The 26,416-nt window shown below is 33.0% G+C and overlaps 1 protein-coding gene and 1 long non-coding RNA gene across 4 annotated transcripts; one reads left to right on the top strand and one right to left on the bottom strand.

The window, feature by feature from the left end:
* Window positions 1-322: 322 nt before the first annotated feature.
* On the top strand, window positions 323-4,914 carry LOC111407956. 3 transcript variants are annotated; one of them, XR_002705247.1, is made up of 7 exons: window positions 323-762; window positions 2,053-2,143; window positions 2,243-2,373; window positions 2,478-2,590; window positions 2,848-2,946; window positions 3,109-3,161; window positions 3,862-4,914. It is a non-coding gene; the product is annotated as an uncharacterized LOC111407956 (long non-coding RNA). The 3 variants fall into 3 exon arrangements; XR_002705249.1 differs by lacking the exon at window positions 2,848-2,946; XR_002705248.1 differs by lacking the exons at window positions 2,848-2,946; window positions 3,109-3,161.
* Window positions 4,915-21,483: 16,569 nt separating this feature from the next.
* Window positions 21,484-24,590, bottom strand: LOC111407955 (beta-glucuronosyltransferase GlcAT14B-like). The gene is made up of 4 exons (XM_023037682.1): window positions 23,889-24,590; window positions 23,520-23,595; window positions 23,228-23,343; window positions 21,484-22,207 (listed from the first exon to the last, which is right to left on the bottom strand). Exons 1-4 carry the CDS (start codon window positions 24,430-24,432, stop codon window positions 21,687-21,689), a joined length of 1,257 nt encoding a protein of 418 aa, XP_022893450.1. The 5' UTR covers window positions 24,433-24,590; the 3' UTR covers window positions 21,484-21,686.
* Between the last annotated feature and the right edge of the window lie 1,826 nt (window positions 24,591-26,416).

The raw sequence follows: 26,416 nt of genomic DNA, 5'->3' as shown, positions 1-26,416 counted from the left end.
AGTGTACATCATTTTATATATATATATATATATATATATATATATAAAATTAAAAGAGGCAATGCGATGGCACTGTTCACAAGCCACAATTCATTGGCCGGCTCAGAAACCAGATGTTTCCAGCTAACAAGCCACCATAGGTAAAAGAGGGGACTGCAAGCCAAATTTAAATGGTTGGCTCAAAAGCCAGATTTTTCCACTAAACCACCACACGAATTTTTTAGCGGCTCATTGTTGGTCGGCTGAGCCTTTCGTGTATTGGGCGGGAAGGCATTAGTAATACCATTTTGTCTTTTGGTTTCTAGAATCGTCACGAGAGATATTGTAGTAGAGAGAAAAAAAAAATCGACGGTTTTCCTCCCCACAGCAATCCTCAACGTCGTACCTATGCCGGTCCCTAAGAACTTGACTCTCTTCCCCAATCGCCGGTACTGTCTTTTTGGTTTCTAGAATCATCCTTTTTGAGAGACATCGCAGTGGAGAGAAAAAAAAAATCAACGGTTTTCCTCCCCGCAGCAGTCGTCGCCGTCACGCCTACTTCGGCCCCTAAGAACGCGACTCTCTTCCCCACTCGTCGCCACCTCGCCATCACACGTACACCAACCCCTGGGAACTCGGCTCTCTTCCCCAACCAGTGGTACCTCGCTGCCTTCAGATACGCAACCAGCAGATTCCGACGACCAGAGGTTTGCCCATCGTCGCACCTCCACTGGCCTTTAAGAACTATGCACGTAGGAGCAGATGGGGACGAAAATTAGCAAGGTTAGCTTTTGCAATTCTAGCATTCTTTGAATTTTTGTTGTATTAATATGGTTAAAATAATGGTAAGCGTTCTTTGACGTATATACGTAAGCACGCTGTTGGTTTAGTTTATTTGGGTTCTTTAAATACAAAATATATCAATGTTCTCCACAGTTTCATCAATTGAGAAAAGGGAAGATAAGTAGCAAACTCATCTTTGTTTTAAAGCTTCCACAAAGAAACGTAATGACAGTAGATGATTATCAACGAATCCACTTTAGTGAGAGAAATTCACATTAGAAGTCAAAGTGAATGTAAATTACAAAGAATTAATGAATTAGAAAACAAGCAAAATCCGAATAGACTATCTAAGCATGAAGAAAATATTATAACACATTTGATCCATATAATATTATAACACATTTGATCCATATAATACTCAAAACACTTGTTACCAGTTGCCATTAGTCCTTCGAAGGTCAGCAAAGTTTTCTAACTTTTTCGATGTGTTTCTTAATCAGGGCATCTTTTATTTTGATTCATTGAATCATAAACACAAAATGTCTACTCTATACATGCATGGAAATCTTAAACTGCATTCTATCCAGCTAGGTTTGTAGATGATACTACATTTTGATTTACATCTTTCCTTTTGTGATTGTTAACCTTGATTTGCCACTGTGAGGATAGAATGTTGTTGAATGAACCAGCTCATCAAAAGCTTAAGTTCTATGATAGGAGACTCTTATTTATTAAATTTAGTCTTCAACTTGCTGCCTCGTGTGCATGCCAGGTTAATTTTTTCATCAGTGGCATTTGCACAATTTTTGTGGTGGCAAGAAAAAATGCCTTTGCCTATTTTGCTATAACGTTGAACTACCTTATCTAAAAGATTAGGCTCTTTGAGTAGGACAAAATATTGTTGTTTAATTTTGTCTTCAGCAAATTTATTGAGGGTTGTGCTCGATAAACTATTCAAATGGTTTTCCTGGCTGTTGTTTTACCCATTATGATAATATAATAGCCAGACTTTTTAAAGTATAAAACCTCTCTGTGCAAGTCTTCTCTCTCTCTCTCTCTGATATTATGTTTACGAAATTGCTCATATTGAATAATATGAAGTTCCATCCTGGTCAGAATCACCATCTTTTATGCTTTTTTCCCCTACGAATCCAATTTGCATATGGCTGAACATGTTTTGTTTTGCAGATGTATATAATTCGTAGGAGGAGTAGTTCTTTTTTTTTCCCTATGAATCCAATTTGCATATGGCTGAACATGTTTTGTTTTGCGGATGTATATAATATGTAGGAGGAATTGTTCATAGGGCTCATGCTGGGGGCAATGAAAAAATGATGTTAACATAAAGCGAGTTGCTACATTATTGAAGCATTTGTTGAAAGTTAGTGTTTAATTGTAATTTTTATTTTATTTTATTTTATTTATTTATTTATTTTTTTTTTTTTGTGTTCGGAACTCTTTTTTCATACTATATTCATAGGTTGCATGCTGCACTTGTTTGGTAATACTTATAAGGATTTGTCCTTAAAAGTCGACAGTGTCAATTTATATGGAGGTAGTATAATTAAACAAAATATAAGGCACTTATTCTCAACAGTGGCAATGAATGAGGTAAAATTTTCAACCTACACCGTGAACTACAATAAATTTATTTGTGTTAGTAACCTCTTTATCATTGAAATCATCAATAACCCTGGAAATTTCCAATGATCCAGGCCTCTTGCTCCAGTCCATTCCGTGACATGAGCCGAAAATCATTGCCTGCCACAACTGTGATGGAACTACCATAAGATCCTCCTTGTTTATTGTCTCCAGTTCATTTTTACTGGTAATTGCAACGCCTCCTGTATCATACACATAAATCCACCAACTAGATTATGAAGATACTGATATAGTCTTTGTACACATGCAAAACTGCAGCGAAATAACACACATTTTCCTCTTGCCTGTCACCCATAATATAAAACCGCATACTGAAAAATGACACATATATCAAATCACAATAAAGATATCATTTTTAATAGCTAACAGTAAAATTTTCCTCTAATAGTCACACTTTCGACTCGTTATAACACAATTCTGCAGTCCTTTCACTAATTTGAGCCCCTAGCTTAGCCTCAACTACTCGAGCCTGGGGTTCAATTCAAATAAGGCCACGGGCAGACCCATCAAGGGCCGAGCGGGGTAGGTCACCCTTACTGAATTTTCAAAGTTTTTCAATTGGACTTTTTTAAATTTAAATCTTCAATTTATTTATTTATTTATTTGGTTTGTTTTACAATTTATTTTAGCCCATTTTCTGTTTCGCCCTCACTGAACCATAATTTTTGATCCACCCTATATAAGGTCACCTGCTCTCGCTATTTACATGGAAAGCCTGGGGCTTATTTACAATTGAGGTAAATTTCTTATTGGCTTAAATATTTAATTACTATCCCTATCTACACTGTAACTTTATGAAAGTTCCTAAAACTGCACTGTTCTAAAAGACTCACATTGGCGGTTCCTAAAACTGCACTGCTCTAAAAGACGCGCATTGGTCGGCTCCATCCGATCAAGTGAATCCCTGCGCTTGCTTTCTTCTAAGGCTAGAACTGAAGTCCGAACTCTTGCAAGAAGTTCCTTTCTTTCTCTCTCCTATGTAGCTCATAGCGTTAAGAAATCCCCAAGGGTATTTTACCAATATGGAGCCATCGTCGAGTTTAGTATAGCATGGGAAGGAAGGGTCACCAAGTTTGAGTTAGAGCTTGTGTTTGAGTTTATTTTTATATGCAACTTGCACTAAGCTCAAAACAAAGAAGATATCATTGTCTCCCTCAAACAAGCAAAATACCCAGTTTACTGGCTTAATCTTTTTCACGGTTTGGAAAACAAAGGAATTATGCGGTGGAGAATTATTATTTGGCTGTGGAGCAGACTGAAATTTGAGGAAAAATTGTATTATTTCTCTCTGTAAAATTTGACCACAATAGAGAACAATGTAAAATAGTCCTTGCTTATTATTTGCTCATTCTTTTTGTTCCATTTTATTTTGAAATTTTGCTAATTTTGTGTCACTATACCGAGACACTCTTGGTAATCCTTCTATTTGCTCCACAGGAAATTGTTTATGAACAACGTTAAGAAGATGGAACACACTGAGGATATTTTCGGTGAACATCAGGAAAACATGATGATGAGGTGGTATGCTTCTTCTACTGTAGATTTTTCTTTTTACCTCTTTTTTGAAAAAATAAATAAATAAATCACCCCTGTTTAGTATGAGTTGATGAAAGTTGGTAATTTCGTTCTTGGCTGTTTAGTTAACTTGGTATTAGTTCACCATCACTGAAATGCTACATTTGTCATACTGCATATTTGTTCTTCATGTATTCATATAGCATAAGTTATTGAAGGAAGACAAATTTGTTCTTGGCCATTTAATTCACTTGGTAATTCGTCGTTTGTTTCTATCAATGTCTTCGTTCACTCTCATGTTAGATTTTTGGTATTTAAAGGGATGACACCGATGGTAGCTTCATGTACTCAATTTTCACTTTATCTGTACATTTCTCTTTTAAAAGTTGATCTCTATGAGTTTTCCCTTGAATTTTTGTTAGATTCTGGAGCACTAGGTCTAGGACTACTACAAAAACACACTCTCTATCGCTCCTCCAAGTTACTAAAACAACCTCACAGTGAATATGGTAATCAATTTATTAACTCTTCATTTGTATTGCAATTTGTATTTTATTTCTTTAAATCTGGAATGTGTGAAAATAAGAGAAACTATGAAATTGGTGTTATTTATGAGCTATTACTCGGTTTAAACATATTGTCAGATTTTGTGGCTACTTTTTGCAAGATTTCAGAGTTCGATTTGCATTGGCTTGTTCGATTTCATTGGTTAAATATTCTTTGTTATTTTTATGTTGGGTTTGTATATTAAACTTCAATATATTAAATGCTTGCTATGTAGACTTTTGGTTTCCAGGGTCAGTTTATCTTTTGTGGTTTCAATTTGTTAGAGTGGGATATTTTTCCTCTTTCGATTTACATAGGTTGGCTTTTGTCTGATTTCGTGGCTTCTTATGTACATATATAGGAAATGCTTGTTGTACACACTTTTGATTTCAATGGGCAGTCATTGAGTATGAATTTTTATCTTTTGTACTTTCGATTTACTGAGGTGGGATTTAATGTGTTTGAGGGTTTTTTTTCCATCTTTTGATTTACACAGACTGGCTTTTATTTAACTTCGCGGCTTCATTTGGGGTTTAATATGTTGTATTTATTTAATTTGATTTTAAATAACATAAAATGAATTGCATTATTTTATAAGATACTACATGAGCGAATTTTAACATTATTACTTAGAGTGTGTTTGAGCCACATTATTTTGGTAATAATGCATTCTTGAACAGTGTATTGATGAGAAGTGTGTGGTTAAAAAATAAGGAAAAGTTTTTGATTTGCGTGTAATATTATTTTATTGAAAAATGTGTGTTTAAAATGATGTCAAATTATTATTTAAGAATGCATTTTTTTGAAATAATGTGGCTCAAACAGACCCTTATACTACATTACGCACTGCAAGTGCAACGCCCGTTCCGTCACTAGTAATTAAAGAAGTTTGACTTGATATGACTTTCAGATGCAGAACCAATAGCGAGAGAGAGAATCAAAATAGATAATAGTTAAAAATCTTAGCCAAAATCCAATAAATATAAGTTGAAGATGTTCCGTCAAAGAAAGTGAAATCACTGTGTACAATATTTTAATTAAAATTTGACAAAGCACGTGGTTTTCAATTAATAATCTAAATTCATATCATACTTATATAAGTGATTTTATTAAGCACATTTTAAGCTTAACCAACATAAAATTTTTGCGGTTAATTAATTTATACATAATATACAACAGAATATAAAATTTGCATATGATAGATTGAAAATGATTTGAAATTAACGAAAAACTAATAATAAAATAGATGATTTCCTTGTATTTTATGTAGATATATTATTGATATTTAGGTGCGTATTGAAGTAGAATATAAGATATTTGAGGTCAATTTTACCAGGATCACTTGTTATGAATAACTTGAATATGAATTTTTAAAAATATTATAAAGTCTATGTTTGGTTCCTATTTTTCAAAACTTATTTTTAACCATACATTCTTCTACAAAATAATTTTACGTGTTCTCCAACAAACACTATTCGAAGAGAATTTGATCCAAATGTGGGGTTCAAACAAGGGCAAAATAAATTATGGTTCGATCTCAAAATCCACTAAAATCTATGAAAATCTAATTGTCGGGCCAAAATTCTTAAAAGAGTTTCGTATTTTCAGAGTACAATAGATTCAATTAAAATATTTATGCCCATCTTTAATTTTAGTAGATTGTTTAGAATTTTAGGAAAATTTAATAACTCGAGGATTTCTCTTAGAAAAAAATAATTTTTTCATGCTTATTTTCATGTAATCAATTTATTGAACTTCTTCTTTTAAAACTTCAAGATAAAAAAATTGTGGGCAATTTTATTTTCTTTGAATATAGTGTTCATGCTCTTATTTTCTTTAATGAGCATTGTGCATACTATGAATTGCGAATTAGGTATTACAGAAGTTGAAAATGTTCAATTTACGTTACATTCATATCTGATAAATTGACAACTCAAGTCGAAAATTAGTCTCCAATTTTATTCTATGGATTGCTATTTGAGTGTCATTTATTTTCTTAAAATAATAATAAAATCAAAATTGAATCTATATGGGAAATTTCTTGAAATGAAATACTAATTTTGATATTGCTCCATCTAATAGAGCACCTAAATTTAGATGCGATGTCTATTTCTTTTTATGCCACATCAAGTTGATGGAATATTTATCAGCTTGCATTGAAAATGAAATTTTGTACATCTTCTACTTTACTAATGTGGCACTACTTTTGAAATAAACGTGGCATCATTCTCTTATATTGAATTTTTTGTAGAGAAGAGAGAGAGAGAGAGAGAGAGAGAGAGATAAAATTTTTGTATGGTACTTATTTGAATATTTTGATTTCATATATTATTCTCCTTATGCACATAAGGTAGGAGCCGTATGAGTTTTCTAGGAAAATATGTTGGTCTAGAGCATTAGATGGTTCCAAATTCAATTGATCGTATTTGAAGAATTATATGGTCCTCTTGAAAGGCCTTTAGCTCCACATCAAAGTTACGATCGATATAGTTAATAGCATCAATGTCGTCACTAACATCAATATTGTCACTATTATCAATATTGCAGATCTCTTGCAGGAACGATTTGGAAGACATTAAACCAAAATAATGGTATTTGTTAGAGAATTAATCGAATATGAAAAATTTATTGTTAGTTTCATTCGGGTCACTGCTATAATTTTTTGAAAATTAGAAATGAATAGGATAATTTTTTACCTCCAATCAATCAAGAGGTGCATACTGAAAACGTATAAAAAAATCTAATTACTTTTTATAATATCCATTCATATCTGGTAAATTAAAATAAACAAATTCAGATTTACGTATTATAATGTCGAAATTTACGCGTAAAATCTCCAAAATCCATTAAAAGAGTCAAGTAAGTACGCATATAGTTTTTGATCGATTTATGCATCCCTTTATCTCGACAAAGTGTTGAGAAAATATATCAATTTTATCATGCAATAATATATCTAATCAATTGGGTAGAATTTGGACTTACAAAATAAACGGAATAAATAAAATAATAATGGTCGAGACAAGAGTTCGACTCTTTCTCTTTAGACAATCATACCTCATACTGGTGTTAATGGTCTAATGTACTCATCTCCCAAGATACAACGATTTGGACTTGTAATAGTAGCACTCTAAATTACAAGAGTTGACGAACATATTAATATTTTGATCTCTCTAAAATTGGAGGACTAAAATGCACAAAATTAATATTTGGGATTGAAATGCACAATATAGAATAATGCAAGACAGAAGGATTATATTTTGCAAGAGAGAACATTACGAAAGATTTTCGGAATGAATAAAATCCGAGATATGGGGACCTATTTAACAGCCAAAATGTTGTATCTTGAACAGACACAACCCATTTGAACATACATTTTAATAGTCAATCGTTAGCTTCTAGAATAAACCACGCATTGCACACACAAAAATTTGAGAAAATAAATAATATAATTCAAATATATTATTTTAATTTAATAAAAAATATAATTCAAATATTATTTTATCAAAAATAAATATACTAATTTGGCCCACAACCTGTGACCTATAAACCCTAACCCATGCTCATGCCGAGCCGAGCCGACCGATCTGACGGATAGTGGTGTGCATGTGGGGGCTTTGGTTCAACCTACTAACATGTAGGTCCCCTCCCCTTCAAAAATTATTGGTATCCCTTGGGCCCAAATTCAAATTCCAAATTTGAGTAAAATAAAGTGATTTTTATTCTTCTAGTCTTTCTACGTGGAATCGACACTATCCAATTTTGCACAAATTTTTATTCCCACTTTATTTCATCTTTTGATCTTAATTTCTCATTTGCTCTAAATTGATTTTGAGAAAATAAATACATACATCAATTTGCTCATGAATCAGAATACATTCGGCCAAATAAATCTTTTATTCAACTAATATGACCCACTTAAATAATTGATCAAAAGTTGATCAAACCAACTAATTAAATCAATTTTCCAACAATATCTCATATGAATGGAAATTAATGTAATAGATGATTCAGACCCTATAGAGAGATCAGGCAAAAAGTTATTGCATCAAGATAGGTACCTTACGGGGTTTGAATCTTCCATAGTAGAATATTATCAGATTTACATGGTTAGTTAGTGAACATGATGTGTTGAACTATCAGCCGTTAGTGTAAACCATGACAATAGTATCAACACAATAACCTCCCTAACATTTTTGAGTTCAATATTGTGTTTCTTTTGTCATTGAACAACTCTTGAATTTCATAAGTGCTTTAGAAAATTCAAGCCTTTGAAGCATTCTCATGGAAGCGGCCCCACTTCACACTTATATAGGTGATCTCATATTAAGAGTACTTGTCATACCACCCCAATTGGATAGTTCAAGACATGGGAATCATTAAAAGTATAACTTAACCTAAAACTTTCTGCGTATAGAACTTTTCTTATCATAAAAATGAGTAGGAATTAACTCAGAGGGGATTTTTGAATCTTCATAACTTAGGTATCCAATGAACCAAGATCTTGAGATCTCCAGCCAGTAAGGTTAGGCTGCCGTTACAAAAAATCCTTAGGTAGTAGGTTTTAAACACATTTCCCTTGATAGGCAGTATATTTAATCTCTTCGCAAGCGGATTCATGAGATTTTTTCTAGATTTTACACAGTCTATAGAAATAACACCGTTCGAGATGAAGTGCTTAATTGTATTATGTCTTCGATGGATATGTCGAGACTTACCATTATACATACTACTTTTGTGCTCTACCGATAGCCTACTAACTATCACAATGCATACTACTTGTAGGCACAAGTTTAGGTAAACATGGAATATCCTCTAAAAAATTACAAAAGACATTCTGTTTCCTCTCCTGATTTATCTAAAGTTATGAACTCAGATTCCATCATGAATTGAGCTATACATGTTTGTTTAAAAAACTTCCAAGATACGGCCACACCACCAATGGTAAAAACATAACCACTAATGGATTTTTAAGTCTTTTGTATCTGATATTCAATTAGTATCATTGTATCGTTCTAATGCAGCTGGACATCTAGTATAATGTAATCTAATATTTGAAGTGTATCGTAGATATCTCAGTATCCTTGTCAAGGTCTTCCAGTGATCATTATTTGTGTTACTTGTAAATCTACTAAACTTGTTCACTGCATGTACAATATCCGGATGAGTGTAGTGTGAAATATACATTAGGCTACATATTATCCGAGAGTACTCCAACTAAGATACGGTTTCGCATACATGTTTGGACAAATGTAAACTTAAGTCTACTGGAGTTTTAACTAGACTTTCATCATATATATGAACTTTTTAAGTACAGCCTCAGTATAGTGAGATTGAAATAGAACAAGTCCTTCAGATGTCTTAAGGATTTTAATTCCTTATATTACATCTATAATATTCATATCTTTCATGTTAAAATATTTTATCAATATTTTCTTGGTAGTTGTTATGATTTCACAATTACTACCCATAATTAACATGTCATCAACATATAGACATACAATTACATATGTACTAAGTGTGGTTTCAATATAAATACATTTATCACGTTCATTAATCTTAAATTCATTTGACAACATAGTTTTGTCGAATTTTGCATGCCATTGTTTTGACACTTAATTTAGTTTGTATAGCAACTTTACGAGTCTACATACCTTTTTCTCCTGTCCAGGAGAAATGAATCTCTCAGGTTGTTCCATATAAATTTCTTGTTCTAGCTTGCCATTTAAGAAAGCTATTTTAACGTCATCTGATGGATGTCTAAATTATGTAATGCTACGATTACAATTAATACTCTAATAAACGTTATCATTGTTACAAGTGAGTATGTATAATAATAATAATAATAATAATAATAATATCTTATTTTTGCTTGAGTCATTTAGCTATCAATCTGGATTATATTTATCAATTGATCCATCGATCTTTAATTTCCTTTTGAAAATCTATTTACAACCTAACTGTTTGTTACCATGTGGGAGATCTTCCAACTCCCATGTATGATCTTGCATGATAAAACCAATTTCACTATTGATAGCCTCTTTCCATGGTAGAGTTTCTAGACTTGAGATTGCTCTATTGAATGTCCTATGTCCATTTTCTAATAAATAAGCTAAAAAGTTTGGACCAAATGATGTAGCTGTTTTGGTCCTTTTACCATGTCTTGGTTCTTTATCACTTTGATGATTATCAATTATATTATATCGTAAGTTCGTTTTTGCGAACTTATTTTTTTCCTATCCTTATAAGGAAAAATATCCTCAAAAAATACAACATTCCTAAATTCAATAATAGTAATTACATGTACATTCGGGATGTTAGACTTATGTGCTAGGAACCGATGAACATTACTGTTATTAGCATATCCAATGAATATATTATCAATGGTTTTTTGCTATATTTTAACTTGTTTAGGTTTTAGTACTTCTACCTTAATTAAACACCCTACACTTTTGAGTATTTGTAGGGAGGTTTATGACATTTCCATAACTCATAAGGATTTTCGTTCCTACTTTTGTGCGGTAATTTATTTAAAATATGGTTAGCTGAGATAATTGATTCTCCTACAAATTCTAAGATAAACCAGAACTAATCAATATAGCTTTTATCATCTCTTTAAGAGTACAATTTTTGAGTTCAGCAATGTCATTCCACTGAGGTAAATACGAAGCTGTAGCTTGATGAATAATCCCAGAGTCTGAACAAAATTCTTCAAAGGGTGCTGTCATTGCGAACCACTTTTATTCATTAGTTAAGTCGATTCTCAATCTCATTTTTGTACAGCTTAGATACTTCTAAGACCTCATCTTTATTTTTTAGCAAATAGATATATCAGTATTTAATGCAATCATCTATGAAAATAATAAAATATTTTTTACCTCATCTAGTTTGCACAAACTTAAGTAACAAATATCACTGTGAATTAATTCTAAATGATTCAAATTCCTTTCGACAGAAAGAAACAATATTTTGGCTAATTTAGTCTCTACACAAGTTTCGTACGGATGATTTTGATCAAATGAAAAAGAAGGTAATAAATCTAAACTTATTAATTTACGTAAAGTATTAATATTAACATGTCATAATCTATTATGCCATAAGTTAGAAGAATCAATTAAGCAAGCAAAAGATTTATTTTTATTAATATAAAAAAGTACATGCATGATAGATTTATTTTTATTAATATTAATATCTATCATGCCATCACAAAGTATAGGCATTACATTCATTTTGAATAGCCCATTGGCTAAGCACCCTCTTGTCCACAACATGCCATTTTTGGTGAGTACGAACTTGTTAGACTCATATACTATCCTAAACCCATTTTTGCTTAACAAAATACAAGTTCTTGTGAATATTGGAGAACATGCAGCACGTCGATAAGGATTACTTCTTTGCCTGATGTCATCTTCAACACTACTTCCCTAGACTAACAATATTTTTGTTGTCGAGTTACCTATGAATAGTTGTCATCCATTGATACGAGTGTAAGATGAAAATATCTCCTTATCAGCACAAACGTGACGAGTAGTACCATTGTCTAGAACCATTCTCTTGGATTGTCTACCGTGTTTGCTTCAAATAAAATAGCAGAGACCATTAGTTCTGACACTCCTTTAGATAAATTTATCTTACTTAGTCAAATATACTTGGTCTTTTTTGTTTTGCTATTTTCGTCGGCGATGTGACCTAGCTTTTCATAGTTATAGCAATCTCCTTTGAATTTCTTGGCCTTGCTCTTTTGCTTACCATTACTCAAGTGCTTCATTTTCTATCTAATATTTGGTTCCACCAAATTGATTTTAGCCTCCATTTGCAGCTTTCCGGATTTCTTCTAAGAATTTTAATTATCTACCTCAATTCTTGATTTTACAACCAGATCTTCAGGTCCCATTTTCTTGTATTTATGTTTCAGGTGGCTCTTGAAATCTTTCCACATTTGTGATAATTTCTCGATAATTGCAACGATCGTAAATGACTTACTGAACTTCATACCTTCTACATGTATCTCATGCAAGATGACTTGTAGCTCTTGGACTTGATTCATTATTGACACAAGAATTTTCGAGAAATCTTTAAATTCATGATCAGAAAACAACCAAAAAAACACAAAAGTACCAAAGCTCGACCCATAACCAAACCTCCACTTTGGCTGCTCCATGTTTTCTCAAACTCCACGAAGGAGAATAGATGGTGGTGGTACTAGCAAGAGTAAGAAGAAGAAGAATGAACAATGGTGAAAATCTCTCTTAATTCTCTCCCAAGTCAGCTGCCCTTCCTCTCACCTTCTTCTCATTTTCTCTCTTGCACAACACATACACCCCACAACATGGCTACCGGAGATGGATATATATGTTGGATATTAGATTACCTATTTGGACCAAATATTCGTTCTCCAACTGGGCCAAAACCAAGTAGTAAGTGGCCCAACAACCAAAAGAACCTAACTTAACAATAAATGGGTTACCATACATATTACCATCCAACTAATAACCCAAAGCTAAACACTAACTAAAACTTGGGTCATCCAAAAGTATAGGACATTTTCGAGATGAGCCAAGTCTATGGTGTTGATAAATTATCTGCCAACTGTTTTAAATTATCATTTGGATTTATTGGGTACCAAAAAACCCAACAAATCTCCACATTGATGTCCAATAGACGTACAAGCAATCAAAACCCACGGTTAGTACTTGTATACTCAAAGTAACCAACAAAATTGGGATCACAGATCTTATCTTGTATTTCAGACTCGAAACACATAGCATACCTAATTCATATACTCACTGGGGCTAAAGTCACAAACAGATACTCAAGTAGAAGCAGATAATCACAGTGAACCATCAAGAGTAAATAAACATGCAATGAAGATATAACATAGGATAACACAGATATTTTCAAAACACGTTCACACAGAACAATAGATTAACGCCAAGTTAATCAACAGGCGACCAACACATATACAACAAAAGTATAAATGACCCCACAAAACGTTTTCACCATACTATCCTATCCCATTCCATATTGCTCATACCTGGAGAACACATATCTCCTCTTATTGTCCATCATGCTCATTTCATATCTAATTGGTAAATCATAATAGATCCTAAGTTCACGGGATAATCCCCTGTCACCACATCCTTTCTCCAAACCTAAGTGGATAAAATGTCTCCACTTAACAGAGTACTAAAAGTCTCACATTCCACCTGACGGTCTCTTCGCAGATAAATGATTCCAACATTTAATCACCTCTCAAGTTGTAATCCAAATGTTACACTCCACATCTTCGGTGCATATTAGTATGCACATTCAAGTATCTATACTCCACCTCACCAATAAACATCCTTACACTTACTGTTAGGGGTGTCAAAATGGCTTGATGGCTAGGGCGGCCTGGCTCAAAAAAAGCCCGAGCCGGCCTAGCTTGTGGCTGGAAGAAATTGAGCGGAGGCTCGGGCTGAGCTCGAAAATGAGGCATCGGGCCCGAGCCCGAGCAAGCCCGTGACAATTCCGGCTTGGCCTGAGCCTAATTAAAGAAAAAAAATTAAAAGTTTGAAAAAAAAAAGTTTGAAAACTAAAAAAATAAAATAAAATAGAGGCAGCAGGTATAGCTGCCAAGACAACTTAAGGCAGCTATAAAGCTATCTTTAAAAGACATCTTTATAGCCGTCGTTGTCACGGACTGCCCCATAGAACGCTGCCTTTTGCGGCTTTACTTTCGGCCCCTCCCCTAATAAATTTGAAAAACAAGGTAGATTTTGTTGTCTATAAACACGGGGTAAATTTTGAATTTTCAAATCAATTTATTATCGATTTTAATTTGCATTATTACTGTATTACAATCATTCAAGTTTCAATTTTAATTTCTTCGTTATCACAATCTCACTTCTCATATAACATATTTAATTTCTTTCACTCTAAAGTTTAATATTCTGTATTTTTTTTACTTTACTAGTTATTAATGAATTTTATTAGTGATGAGGTTAATCAGTTTGGTGGTAGCTTGGATACTCCATCTGACTACGATGCATGTCAAAATGTTCCAATTGATTTGAAAAATATTGAAGAGGAAGAAGTACTCGAAACTAAAAGGTCGAAAAAAGAATCATTGGATTGTTGGCAACATATAACACATAAAAAATTTGGTGTTCCAAATGGAGTAGATATTTAGAAATTATTTTGTAATTATTGTGACAAAAAACTTAGTTGGAAGCCCAGCTCGAGCACAACGTATTTGAATAGACACGTATTAAGGAGTTGCAAAATGAAACCAATCAATCTCGACTAGAAACAAACCGAACTAGTGTTTGGCGGTTCTGGTTCTACTCTTTCCACCTTTGTATATTCACAGGAAAGATTTCGTGAAAAAAGGCTACATATGTGGCTGCAGTAGAGATGTCGCTTACGATGATAAACTCTGAACACTTTATCCGGCTCGTGCATAAATATCTCCAACCCAAGTATTCTTCTTATTGTAGAAATACCCTTCGTTAAGATACTATAAAATTATATAACAAAAGAAAATAAATTGCTATTGAATGTCTAAAAAGTTTTAATAGTGTTATATTGTTTACCTCTGATTTATGGACCGATGGTAATAGAAAATGTTATATTACTGTTACGACTCATTATATTGATCACTTGTGACTTTTACATATAAAGATTATTGCATTCAGATGTGTAGATTTTCCCTATAATGCCACTAACATATACATGGTTTTAAAAGATATCATACATGAATATGGTATACAAGATATGGTTCGAAATTTTACTTTTGATAATGCTGCGGTGAATAAAGTTGTTGAAAGATTTATTACTGATTCAACCCCATATTTGAAAATTTACTTTTTCATCAACGTTGTGTATGTCATATTATCAATTTGATTGTAAAAGTTGGATTAGAACATATAAGTTCACCTTTAGATAAAATTAGACAAATAATAAATTTTATTACTGTGTCACCATCAAGAAAGCAAGTATTTAACGGTTTGTGTGCAAAGTGTGGATTACAAGAGAAATCATTTGTCATTGATGTAATACATAGATGGAACTCTACATGTCTTATGTTACATTCATGTGAAAATTACGATAAAGTGATTTCACTATATTATAATGGTAGGCATACACTCTGACCCGAACATAATTTGGAAGATTGAAAATGGTCTATTGCATTTTACGTGAAAAAATTCTTACAACCTTTTTTCGATGCTACAAAGGAATGTAGCAGTATTTATTACCCTACATCTTCACTTGTTTTACAATTTTTTTCTACATTTCACAAATATAGGAATTTGTTATTTTTTCTGATGTAGTCTGTTCTATGGAGTTAAAATTTCGTAAATATTGGGAAGAGTTGCTCTCTTTATTTCTTTAAATTTCAGTAATGGACCCTCGACTTAATTTAATTGTCACAAAAGCCACTGTAAAAGGGATATCAAATTATTTGAATGTAGAATTATCACATGTGCATATAGAATCTCTTTTATGTGAAATGTATAATTATTATGCTGAAAAGGTAGGTCAGGGTAGTTCTACTTTCCAATGTTTTTTTTTTCAAAAATTATTTCAACAAATTCGGGTAATTTATGAAATTATTTGGAAAGCAATACAAGCATTCCTTCATTTAGTTCTAGTTCTAGTTCATCAATATCTAGAACGATCAATATCGGTGATATAAATATTGAAATTCCTTCTGAGTTGCTAGGTATATATACGTGAATGTCCGTAGTGTGTTACAACTAAAAGAATTATAGGAATTTAATCTTCTAAATTGGTGAAGGTGTAACAAAAGGCAATATCCAATTGTATCAAAAATTGCACGTGATTTACTAATATCTTCGATGTCTACGGTAGCATTGAAAGCTACATTCAGTTTAGGTGATCGAATTTTATCATACAAACGATCAAAACTAAAAGAAGATTGATTGAAGGCTTTAATATGCTTGAAGGATTGGAAATGTGCGGAATTAGGTATTCAAGAACATGCTGACAGTATAATATCTGAAGAGTTGCAGCAGATTCAAACATAGAATGTTGTAAGTTTTTAAATTAATTATTTTTCTTTAAAAAATGTAATTTTTAAATTTATTTGTTTCAAGAAAAATTATATACGAAATATTTTATTTGTGTACAATTTTAACTCCACTTACGTTGATTGTAGTCGATCCCAAACCCCAAAAAATGAGGAGGGTTGTAACTTGTAATAGTCGATCCCAAACCCCAAAAAATGAGGAGGGTTGTAACTTGTAACTTTTATTTAATTTGTTATTCGTATAAATTACGTAATTTTGTAAGGTGTAATTTTTATTTAATTTGTAATTCGTATAAATGATGTAATTTTTAAATTCTTTAAACTTAAGTTAGATTTGTAACGCGGTTAAACATTTTAAAAATATTAAACTATATCGAGAGAGTTTGATTGAAGTAGATTTTTGAGAATATAATTTACTCCTATTTGGTTTGGTTAAAAATTAAAATTTTAGTAAATTTTTATAAAAGTTGATAAAATCTGTGATTAGAAGTTGATCCCGTAAATATATGGTTAAAAATGAATTTAAATAAAAATAAATCTTAAAAAATTGGGATGAAACATGAACTTTATGAAAAGTGATTTTTTTTTTTTTTTGGAAAAATGTCATTAAAAATTAGATAAAAATTGTCAAGAAAAAAACAAAAAAAAAAATCGAACCCGCTCGGCTCGTAAAGGCCCGAGCCGTATTTTTTTGGCCAAGCTTTTGCTCGGCTAAGCTCGGGCTTGAAAAAAGCCTGTTATGTTTTACTCGAGCCGTGCCCGAGTCTCGAGTTTTGGCTCGTGAGCCGGCTCGACTCAACTCGACTCGTTGACATCCCTACTTACTGCTAATGCATCACAAACCCATTATGACAAAACAACACTTTTCAGTGACCACAAAGGTTAGATCTCAGTTTAAATTGACCCAGGCACCACAAGGTTACTTCAATCACCAATGTTCAAAAAATCCACAAAGGAAAAGATGAGGTGTCACTCACAAATAGAAGAAAGAGTTTGTTACTTCACTACACTCACAAAAAAGGTTTACAAAGAGGAAGAAGATAACCTACGTATTTCTCCTCATATAATCTTAAAAATCACACAGGTTCACAAAAATAAAGGAAAAAATTCTTACCACTCTTTCTTCTCACTACCACGTTCTCTCACACTACTCAAAGAGCAAAAGAAGTACGCCACAGATCTCAACCCACTATGCATGCAAATACATTACACGGTAATAAGATCACTCCAACTCATGTAGTTATGCACACAAGTAAACTGAAAGTATAATATATCAACGCAACAGAATGAAGCAATCATACATATGTAAAAAAGGATTACACATAGATGTACATTCAGTAATTAGGTTTACTCTCAATAAACCTCACTAGAGTCATAACTCGACCTGGTAAAAACATTTGCTTCAACTCTCTCATTATTTCCTTATCATTCCTAGGATAGTTTATTTTACTATGTCCAAAATTTACTGCAATTAAATACATCTTACTTTTCGCACTTGCATTAAACCTATATATGTCATCCATACTAAATAATGACCACAAGCAAAGTACAAACATAATTTATATAGAATAGTTTAACAAACTTTTATAAGGTCACGTGTAATTCTAATAGTGTATAAACGATTAGCAACAAACTCAAAAAGAATTTAAGGCAAATAATTAACAAGTAATTCTTAGGCCTAGCAACAGACATTGATTTTCCTTTATGGTAACCCCAATCCTAATATTACCCCACATGATGACTTTTAATGTAAAAAATAAATAATTATCCCACACAATAGTTTTTAACTGCAATAATAAAAGGCAAAGAACATACTACCGAGCGGACCACGTCTGAAGATTCGTAAATATTGAGATTTGTGAATTCACCAATTTAGGACTACTATTATCCACCCAAAAGCCTTAAGCAACCACGATAACACAAAACAGCACCTGAACGTCTGAGGGCAAAATCGTCCAACTTTCATCGTATTGTTCTAAATTGAAATCCAACAACACCGCAAGGTCCGTCTTGTCATCAACAACATTCTGTCTGTGATGTTGTCGATGGAATCCAGCTCATACGTCGACGATGGAGTTGACAACCACGTGTCGCCGCTGACAATCATGCGCACCACCTCTACTGTCCCTCTACTTGTTGAGTCTACCAGTGGTGTCCGTTTCTCCCATTGGTTAGTCGTTTGCCCGAAAAAGAGATTTATAGGTCTGGCCAAAAAATTGTAAAACTGTCCAAATTTCTGTCTGATTTTTCAGCTTCGTTTTGGACCATTTGTAATCGGTTTTTCATCTAAAAAAATCACAGATTTCTTAAAAACACAAGCTTTGATACAATTTGACGTGGAAATCTTCGAGAAATCTTAATCTGGGCTTAGTGATAACTTACCAACCGAGCTCGACTCTAACCCACAACTCCTACACTCAGTTGCCACAAGTTTGCCCCCACAAAAGACAGACTTTTGTGGTGATTAGATACACCCACGAAGGAAGAAAATAATAGAGGTAGCAATGGTTGATTTTTCCTCCAAGATGGTTGCCCCCACATTTTCTATCCATTACGCAGACACACACACGAAACCATGCTGGGAATGTAATGTATATATAATGGATTAATTTCGGTCAACAAATGGGCCAAACCATAAATAACCAAGTAATTGGGCTATTAATATATCACTACCAACCAATAACTTGGGCCATCCACAAGCAACATTAACTTAATTAAGCTGCTTCTAGTGGCTCCAAGTTGTTTTCGAGTCGAGTCATCATTAAGTTGTCGATATAAATTAACATTGTTTAACATTATCGCCCAAAATTTATTGGGTATCAAAATCCAACAATCACTGTTTTAGAATCTACCATTTTGAAGTCCAAGAATTTGCCTACAACGAATTTCTTCAACCGACATCTTCCATTTTGTACTTCTTTCCAATGATTCTTACAATAATTTAGCAGTCTTGACTGAACTGTATACACTGTATAGTATGTAGTTAATGCAATTAAGGATATAGTTCCTGCACAAAAAAGTCACTATGACTCCATGCATTAAATATTGTTCGTTTTTTAGGATTTGTTTCTTTCTCCTCGATGTTTGGAGCATGTTTATTCAAGAATTTCGCCAACTTCAGATTTTTGAGATAAAATCGCATTTTCTGTTTCATCTCTTAAAATCCACTCTCATCAATTTTTTTGATTTTTTCCCTTGAGCATTTTTAAAGGGTACAATAGATGTAGTATTACTTGTCATAATCAAAATTTTAGAATATAAATTAATAGATTTTATATCGATTTTACCATGCCGTGCAATAATTTATATAAACAAATTATTGTCTTAAGATCGTTGAGAAAAAATATCGATTTTACCATGCAATAATTTATATAAACAATTTTTCGATACTAGTCACCCAAGATATGGAGAACCCCCTGCAGGAAGAACAGGGTGAGGAGGCCTCCCTACACTCAGAGGGGGATACGTATTACATACGGATTGAGCTACTACCAGGGAGCAAGACAATGCATTTGGATGGAAGCTAGACATTGAATCTTCTAGTTGTGAAATTCTTAAATTAAATCAATCAAAGAAAAAGGCTGTCAAGGTTTTCGGAAAGAAGAAGCAAATGAAATAGTTCATTGACCCTGTATTTACTTGCACTTATTTCTTCATAAAAAGACCAACTATGTCTACAAGAACCTGCTATGGAGCAAGCTGCTTTCTTATCTTAAAATGTTTTCTATTTGAAAAAATTGACTCTTTCGGTCCCTTCCCTTCTCTTTTGGATGAATGGGGTGCTTTAGAAGGCGCTTTTCGATCTACGATTCCTCAAAGCGAAGGGTTAAATAGGTAGTATGGGCTTTTTGACTTCCAGCTACGTGCTGCCACTCTGGCGAAACGACTAAAGGAAAGCTGGAAAAGCTTATGCTTACTCTCGGCCTCTTTGATTGGTAGGTGGGCGGGCTAAGCCCCCTATTCACTACTATCCTACCGTTAGAGCGAGCTTTCAAGAGAGAGATGCACCATTCCATCTGGAAAGGGCTTTTCATCGAAATGGAGTCAAAATGCGTGATCTCGGCTTATAATAGTAGCACTCCAAATTACACAATTCGGCGTGCCTACTAATGTTTTGATCTCTCTAAATTGGAGGGCCAAAATGCATGAAATTAATATTCAGAATTGAAATGCACAATATAGAATAATACAGGCCGAAAGGATTATATTTTGCAGGGGAGAAAATCATGAAAGATTTTTGGAATGAATAAAACTCGGGATACGTGGACCTATTTATAGAAGTTGAAATGTTGTGTCCAAGAGACCCAACAGCCGAAAAGTTGTGTCTTGAACAAATCCAGCCCATTTGGACAGACAATTTTAATAGTCAATCACCAGTTTCTAGAAGATGTCACGTGTCACTTACAGAAAAATTCGAGGAAATTAATAATATAATTCAAATATTATTTTACCGAAAGTATATATACCAACTTGGTCCAATCCCACGACTCGAGCCAGTGTCGAGCTGGGCGGTTGATGGCGTACTTGTGGGCTTTGACTCAATTTATTAGTATGTAGGTTATCTCCCCTTCAAAGACCATTAGTACTCTTAGGGCCCAAACTTGAGCAATATAAAGTGATTTTTATTTTTCTAGTTTTCCTGTATGGATTGGGACTTTTCAATTTTTCATCAATTCTTATTTCCAATTTATTTCTACTTCAAGTGATATGTTTTTTCCTTAATTTTTCATTCACCCTTAATTGATTTTGAGAAAATATATACATACATCAATCTACTCATGGATTAGATTACGCTCGGCCAAAAAAATCTTTTATCCAACTTACAAAACCCACTTAAATAATGGTCAAAAGTTTGCCAAACCAACTAATTAAACCAATTTTCCAACGCAAAGTACGTAATTGAATTAGACAGAACCATGATTGATCTGAAAGTAAAATCGAATAATTGGCGTTATAATTGAGAACCATAATTTACATTCAACATGCCAAGCCATATGCAGACCTTATTTTTTAGTAAAGGAAGAAAATTACACAATTTTTATAAATAAGTGGCAACAATACTTATTTGTTCCAATACTATGTTAAACAACTTTGGATCTGTATTCCCAGATTTAATGTATTATAAGTAAATCTTCTATGCTACTTCAAAGTGACAACATTATCATCTAAAGTGCTAAAGACAATGCTTTGCATGGAAATCTTTGTCAAAGATCAAACTTTTGATAAGATTTTTAAGCCTTTGAGCACCATAACCTGGTCTAAGTGCAGTTATATTCGGAAGAGCATAATACGCAGAAGATCCATTCGTGTCCTGGCCGTGTCCATCAAACCAACTACCTGGAACATACCCATCAGCTTTGCGTCCTAGAAGTTCAGAATCGATCTTGTCTAGAATAGCTCCATTCCTGCCAAATTTTCTTGCAAACGGGGCATTGCTGTCGACCATTCTCTGATAATCATCGACTGTGAGGAAATGTGGATGCTGCTTCGGAGGGTTGTCCCATGAGATGAAGTGGAGGTCGTGGTTCACAGTTGTGTTTCGAAATTCTTCAGCATTGCATATGACCGTGTGAAAGTAACCTTCGGGTGATGAAAGAAAATTGGCGTAATACATTAACACAGTCCTCGGGAGGTTGTCCCAACCCCACAAACAGAACTCTATGAAGGGTCGAGAAAGCATCATCCAAGCCGAGCCTGAGTAGAAAACGCAAAAGAGACCAAAGTTATTTAGTATTTCTCAGTAACATAGACATTTGATTTGAGCATTCAATACAATTTCTCTTGCAAACTCTGAAATTTACTTGTAGAGAAGTAAATTTTAGAATTATGAAGAGCTTTGAGTTTCCAGTGCATAAACAGAAATTACAGTGCATATTGATTATTAAAGACGTACGTGAATGCAAAAAAGAGCTACAGAAAACCATACGTGGACTAAATTTGACTAATGTTCTCAAACCTGTCCAAGTTTCAAACACTGCTCAATCTTCAATATTCAAAATATCACGAAAAATACGTTGGACCAACATTTCTACACGATTATCTAATTGATTACACCACAATTATCGTACGTGCAGCGACTTGATTATCATGTGTAGTTAAATACATCAAAAGACCAGTGAAAACAGAGTTTACCCTTAAAGATGCATCAAACTTGTGAAAATGGTTAACACGAAAATGAGAAGAAGAAAATGTTTTTATGACCTGGATGTATATTTTATTCAATTTCCATGTATTTATAGGCGAAATTAAAAGATTCAAAAATAACAAAGATGGAAAATTGATAACTCTAAGGGTGCGTTTGATTGTCAATATTTTCCCTGGAAAATATCTTTCTTTTCGTCCAAATTCTTACTTTTGTACTGTTTAATTGATATTTTTTCATGAAAAATATTTTCCTACTTTTGGTCACGTGTCTATATTTTCCTCAAAAACAAGGAAAATGTTTTCTTTAGAAGGAGTGTATTTTATTTTCCAAACAATTTACTCTCTATATCTCTCTCATTTACCCTCCTCTCTCTCATCTACCTACAAATAAAAGATGTATATTATTTTCTAGGTTGAAGAATGAACCAATCAAATACATTTAATTAATTATTTCCATCCAAATTCCATGTTTCTAAAAGATTGAAATTTATAAGATATACATAATAACTCTAATCTAAAATTTAAAAGATTAAAATTTACAAGATATTATCTTCATCCAATAATCCTAACCTGTGAAAAGCTTAAATGCTGTAGGTTTTATTCGTTTCTCCGTGATCCAAAAAAGATCGGATTTTTGCAGGCTATAAAGCCCCGGGTCGATGATCACGGGCGTGGCTCTCTGAAACCTAGCAAATTGAAACATATTTTATAAGGAAACTGCAGGACCACATTTTTTTTTATAATGTGAACAATAAACAAACTAAAATCTCATATATTGTGTTGTCCAATGTTGTCCAATAATGCGTATTCCTTGAAGCTAATAAAATATTTCACAATCGACACGAGGGAAAGGAATACATACTCTTTCCAGCCAATGTCACTAGTGTGCTCAAGAAAATTAAGTTCCCTTGGAATAGTTGATAAAGTATAAAGCAAATCTGTTCCAACACAATAAAACACAAACTCAAGACATCAGATAGTTCAAATGAAGCATTGCTTAATTATTCCAATAACTGCAGCAAACAATTAATCATGTTGAGTTAACATAAAAAATGAGTAAAAATTGCTTTTTAAGTAACTTTTTTCTTGCCCATGTGTCAAAATAAGCTGAAGTTTGTGTATTTTCAACTTAAACAATTGAAGATCCAAGAAACTAAATAAAATCCATTAAAATACTGCGTTTGTCCAACTAGCAATAGAAAAATAAGCATATGATTCATCAAAAATATACCATCTTGAGTCACCAAAGGATAATCAGAAGCACTCAAATTGATAAACCAATCCCACTCTCCACCTTCCTTCAACAAAATGGCAGCAGCATGAAGTGTATTACTAACCATAGTGGGGCCTCTGTAAGTGACCAAATTAGACTTCTTCACAACCCTCACATTCCCAAATTGCACAAATAATTGCTCATTTTTCACAAAATTCACCAACTCAATTCTCTCCTCGGGTGGTGCCTCAAGATCCAAGTGCAAAACGTACTGGTTTAATGGATGATAAAGGGCTTTTAGCGTCCTCTTTAGACTCTCAAAATCCCCACTTGATCCTGAGATCAAATAGGCCAGTTTTGGAGTTCTTGAACTGGGCAGTGTTGGGGTTTTATGTAGCTTTGATTCTACAAAAACTGGAAGTTGAGGTTTGATTTTGGTAGATTTTTTGTGAAATGGGGTATCAGAGAAAAGGGTTAATATCATGAGTAAAGAGGATATCAAGAGGGAAAAGACTAATGGGAGGAACCATTTTTTCTTTTGTATTGGTTTGTTAAGTTCCATTGTGGAGATCTACTCCAAGATTTGTGCTTCACTTCTGGTTTTACTTTTACATGGAATTCTTTAATGCCTCCACAATCTTCTGTTTATTTGGGATTTTCATTTTTTGGTTTTTTCCAGAGCAAAAGGTGTGGGGTAGTTTTAATCTATAGTCTTTAACATGTTCTGCACTTTTATTTCATCATATTTATATTTTCACTCTTTTACTTTTAGCTTTAAGGTGCTCAAGCCTATTCCCTCTTGGATCTTCGTTGTTTCTTTGGATATGTGGATTCGACTCCTTCGATTAGACTTTCTTTATTTAGCCCCTATTTGTCATTCGTTCTCTTTCATTCTTTTCTAATCTTTTTTCTACGATACTCATTTTTAACCACATTCTTTATTAAAATAATATTATACATAAATAAAAAACTTTTCTTTCTTTTTTTAATCACACATTTAAACATCAATCACTATTCCATAATTTCAAATAATGGGTGACAAACACACCCTTAATTTCATTGTCGTTCCATGATTGTAGTCCACTTGGATCCAATTAGCTGGTTGGGCAGCGTCATAAACGGGCACAATTAGAAGAGACGATTATTTGCTTATGTGGAATGTATTTAATTTTTTTTTCTTTTTTTCCACGCTTTGGTCAATAGAATTGGAAATTTTAAGTGAAAGTTTAATGAAAAATATCAAAATAAAAACTTGGTACTTGAAAATGTGTGGAAGTAGAAGAAAGAATTTATGATTTTTTAAGGGATCGTTTGGTTAGGCTTTTGAACAGTTAAAATTCATGTTTAAGCACGTTTGAGATAATTTTTTAAAAATACTTTTATCTGATTAGAAGAACTTTTAAAACGTTAAATTAAGCTCCCGTTTTGGCCTCCATTAATTTACATTCTATTACATTTCATTTTCCCCTCTCTTATTTTCAACCATATAATCTTTCATAAAATAATATTGCACGTAAATAGAAAACTTTTCCTTCTTTCTCAACCTATCATTTAAAAAAAATATATTATTTCACCCATTTTCATTTTCATAAAATGAGGGCCAAACGGGGCTTAAGGTGACTTCTTCCAAAAAATTCTTTTGAAAGAGACAGAAATCCTAGTGGACGAACCTAAATGTGTGGGTGGAGTGTTGGTTGGGGAAGTGAAGAAGATATTTTGAATTCCACTAGCATTTGTGTGGACAGTGGACTTGCTAATGGGATTGTTAAGAGTCACATATGATTGCCTTTGTATAAAAGTCTAAAAGAGAAACAAAATTAGGGCAGGGGAATAATAACAAATGAACGTGCCTTTTCCTCATTGGTTGATTAAAAGTAGGTGTGCTGTATAAAGGGTCGGCTTATTTATTTATGAAAAATGCTCTTCATATATTATCATTTCCAAATTACTTTGCGATTCGATGAGATGCGATAAATTGATTATCAAAATCTCTTCACCACTAAAATAATTGCAGGTTAATGACAAAATAAAAAATAAATAAAAAAATAGAGGAATTTTTTATTTGATTGACGAAATTTTGGCTTAATCAAATATCTTCAAATCATCTGTTGATAAATAAATGTATAAATTGCACAACTGTTTCTTTATGGTAATTATATCACCACTACGATTTTTATCAAGTGCACCACAATTTTTAGTATTTTTCTTATTTACTTAAATAACCTTAAGTAAAATTACATAATTATGATTTTAATATACATTTTAATAAAATAAATTATTGTTTCACCACAATTTTTTCTGTTGAATTCTTTTCAGTGCCATGGCTGAGAAAATATGAGATTTGGCTATGGTTCATCTAAATAAATGTGATACTACTTTAGCTATGTAGAAAATAACAAGAAAATCGGCAAATATGTGAACTTTCAAAAAAAAGCCAATTGCTCAATAGTAGCACATCCCAATGTACAGAGGAAATTGGCGATGCTGAATCAACTGTACTACAAGTACAGGAAAATCTCACAAAAAAGTTATAGAAACATCACTTG

The sequence above is a fragment of the Olea europaea genome, chromosome 13 (assembly GCF_002742605.1).
Source record: "Olea europaea var. sylvestris chromosome 13, O_europaea_v1, whole genome shotgun sequence".
NCBI classification, from domain to species: Eukaryota; Viridiplantae; Streptophyta; class Magnoliopsida; order Lamiales; family Oleaceae; genus Olea; species Olea europaea.
This window is presented reverse-complemented; position numbering and strand designations above follow the sequence as displayed.

Bases quoted from the DNA above. Each gene is read 5' to 3' on its own strand.
- LOC111407955 (XM_023037682.1), bottom strand. From the start codon at position 24,432: ATGGAACTTAACAAACCAATACAAAAGAAAAAATGGTTCCTCCCATTA. The intron at 23,596-23,888 runs GTATATTTTTGA...GTGTTGGAACAG, and splicing joins TCCTTTGGTGACTCAAGATG to ATTTGCTTTATACTTTATCA. The intron at 23,344-23,519 runs GTATGTATTCCT...TCAATTTGCTAG, and splicing joins AGTGACATTGGCTGGAAAGA to GTTTCAGAGAGCCACGCCCG.